At 46.7% G+C, this 2500-nt stretch overlaps 1 protein-coding gene across 4 annotated transcripts in view; it reads right to left on the minus strand.

Annotated features, from left to right (window-relative positions):
• The window catches only part of LOC127010144 (poly(rC)-binding protein 4-like), a 98281-nt gene that overhangs the window by 24558 nt on the left and 71223 nt on the right, over window positions 1–2500 (minus strand). For 3 of the 4 annotated variants that reach the window (XM_050883990.1, XM_050883989.1, XM_050883988.1), the window contains exon 1: window positions 823–1116. In XM_050883990.1, coding sequence (XP_050739947.1) covers window positions 823–1104 — 282 coding nt within the window. In that variant the 5' untranslated portion in view covers window positions 1105–1116. Of the gene's footprint in view, window positions 1–822; window positions 1117–1263; window positions 1318–2500 lie in introns of those variants that run through there. The other variant, XM_050883991.1, reaches the window with a different exon arrangement.

Below are 2500 nucleotides of genomic sequence, written 5' to 3' on the forward strand. Positions count from 1 at the left end.
TACTACTACTACTACTACTACTACTACTACTACTACTACTACTACTACTACTACTACTACTATTACTACTACTACTACTATTACTACTACTACTACTACTACTGCTACTACTGCTACCACTACTACTACCACTACTACTACTACTACTACTACTACTACTTCTTCGTTTTATGTAATTTTCTCCTCACCAAAAAGTCACGCGAGCTTACCTTTCCAAACAACAGAGTAACACATTTAAGATAACAAACTCCTAAAGCTACACAAGTCAAAGGCGGTGGCTGAGTGGTTAGCGTGTGGGCGTTTTCGAGACACCCCCCCCCCCCCACCGCACCGCACCGCCGCTACACACAAGCTGTCAGTGTTGAGTCCCCGCCGAGTGCCCGCAGACTCCCCCCTTGCTCTCCTGGTCAACCCGGACTCTGGATTCTCTCTAAAGAGGATCAAAGGTGAGCTCCGGGGTCCAGGGTGAGCCAGGCAAGATGGCGCCACTATGAACACTTGCCTGCGACATAACGGATTGGGGCCGTACCCACACACACACACACACACACACACACAAAACAAAATGGAAACATGAAATAACAAAGAAATGGATAACAAGACAGGATAACACGGTAACAAACATAACTAAAAAATATATATAAATGAAAAGGAGATAAGACACATGATAACACACACACACACACACACACACACACACACACACACACACACACACACACACACACACACACACACACACCTACAAATAACAGGTCAAACATAGGATAACAAGGCAGAATAACACAGTAACAAAGAGGGTAACAGCTTCCGTCCACTCACCTCCTCAAACTTGGCACAGATGAGTTTGAAGGCGGCGAAGATGCTGTCAGTGTTGCCAGTAACGGTGACGATCCTCTCGGGGCAGGACCCATCGCTAATGTTGATCTTTGCACCGGACTGGAGGTGGTAACAGTGGTGGTGGTGATGAAGAGAGGGGAGATGGTGGTTAGAATTGGTGTTGTGTGGTGGTGGTAGTGGTGGTGGTGGTGGTGATGGTGATGCTTCTGTGTGTGTGTGTGTGTGTGTGTGTGTGTGTGTGTTTGCATAATAAACGTACATCATGTAATATTTGGTGTTTCAATGTATCACGAGCTTAAAATATTCACACACACACACACCCACACCCACACCCACACACACACACACAGAGGAAGAAACGGCCACACAAACAGTCTATCTATATGTTAAACATCAATGCTCTCTCTCTCTCTCTCTCTCTCTCTCTCTAAATCTCTTGACTATCTCTCCTTTCTTTCCAATGATGCTTCCGACCTCCTGTAAAGATAGAGAAAGAAAGTTAGCTCACATTATACGCACACACACACACACACACACACGCACACACACAAAAAAATCCATGATCCGAAAAATATTATGGAAAGATGCTCTCTCTCTCTCTCTCTCTCTCTCTCTCGGGGGAAACGATGCACGGGGAGTCTTAGCTAAAAAAAAAAAAAAAAAAACTGTGTGTGTGTGTGTGTGTGTGTGTGTGTGTGCGCGTGCGTGTGTGTGTGTTTGAGAGTTCTCAGTGGCCAAGAGTTAAGAGGAGCTTGAAGAGTCCTCCTCCTCTTCCTCTTCTTCTTCTTCCTCCTCCTCCTCTTCCTCTTCTTCTACCTCCTCCTCCTCTTCCTCACTAAACAGACCCTCCAGCACGTTTCCAGCTTCTCTCTCTCACCCCTTAGCATTTTTCGTGAGCTATTTTTATTTTCTCTCCCTTCCTCCTCCTCCTCCTCCTCCTTCCTCGCTTTTCTCTCAGCATTATTCCTCCTCCTCCTCCTCCTCCTCTTCTTATTTTCCTTCTCCTTTACCCTTTTGTCTTCTATCTTCTCATCTTCCTCCTCCTCCTCCTCCTCCTCCTTCCTCATCACAGTCAGTCTTTTTCTCCTCTTCACCTTTCTTCTTCCTCCTCCTCCTCCTCCTCTCTTTCTTCCACCTCCTCCTCCATCTCTTTTTCTTCCTCCTCCTCCTCCTCCTCCTTTTTTCTTCCTCCTCCTCCTCCTCCTCTTCTTTTTCTTCCTCCTCCTCCTCCTCCTCCTCTTTTTCTTCCTTCTCCTACTCCTCCTCTTTTTCTTCGTCCTCCTCCTCTTTTTCTTCGTCCTCCTCCTCCTCCTCTTTTTCTTCCTCCTCCTCCTCCTCCTCCTCTTTTTCTTCCTCCTCCTCCTCCTCTTTTTCTTCCTCCTCCTCCTCCTCCACTTTTCTTCCTCTTCATTCTCCTCTTTATTGAAACTTATTAGGGTGCTTGATATATTTCCTCCTCCTCTTCCTCCTCCTCCTCCTCCTCTTCTTCTTCCTCCTCCTCCTCGTCCTTGTCCAATTCCAAATCCTTCAGTATATCATTTCTCCTCCTCCTCCTCCTCCTCCTCCTCTTCCTCCTCCTCAGTAAGCAGAGCAATGTTGTCATAAGGCAAATCAAATGTTTTATCTTCCTCACCGTGGCCGGGAGGAGGAGGAGGAGGAG

The sequence above is a fragment of the Eriocheir sinensis genome, chromosome 42 (genome assembly GCF_024679095.1).
Source record: "Eriocheir sinensis breed Jianghai 21 chromosome 42, ASM2467909v1, whole genome shotgun sequence".
NCBI lineage: Eukaryota > Metazoa > Arthropoda > Malacostraca > Decapoda > Varunidae > Eriocheir > Eriocheir sinensis.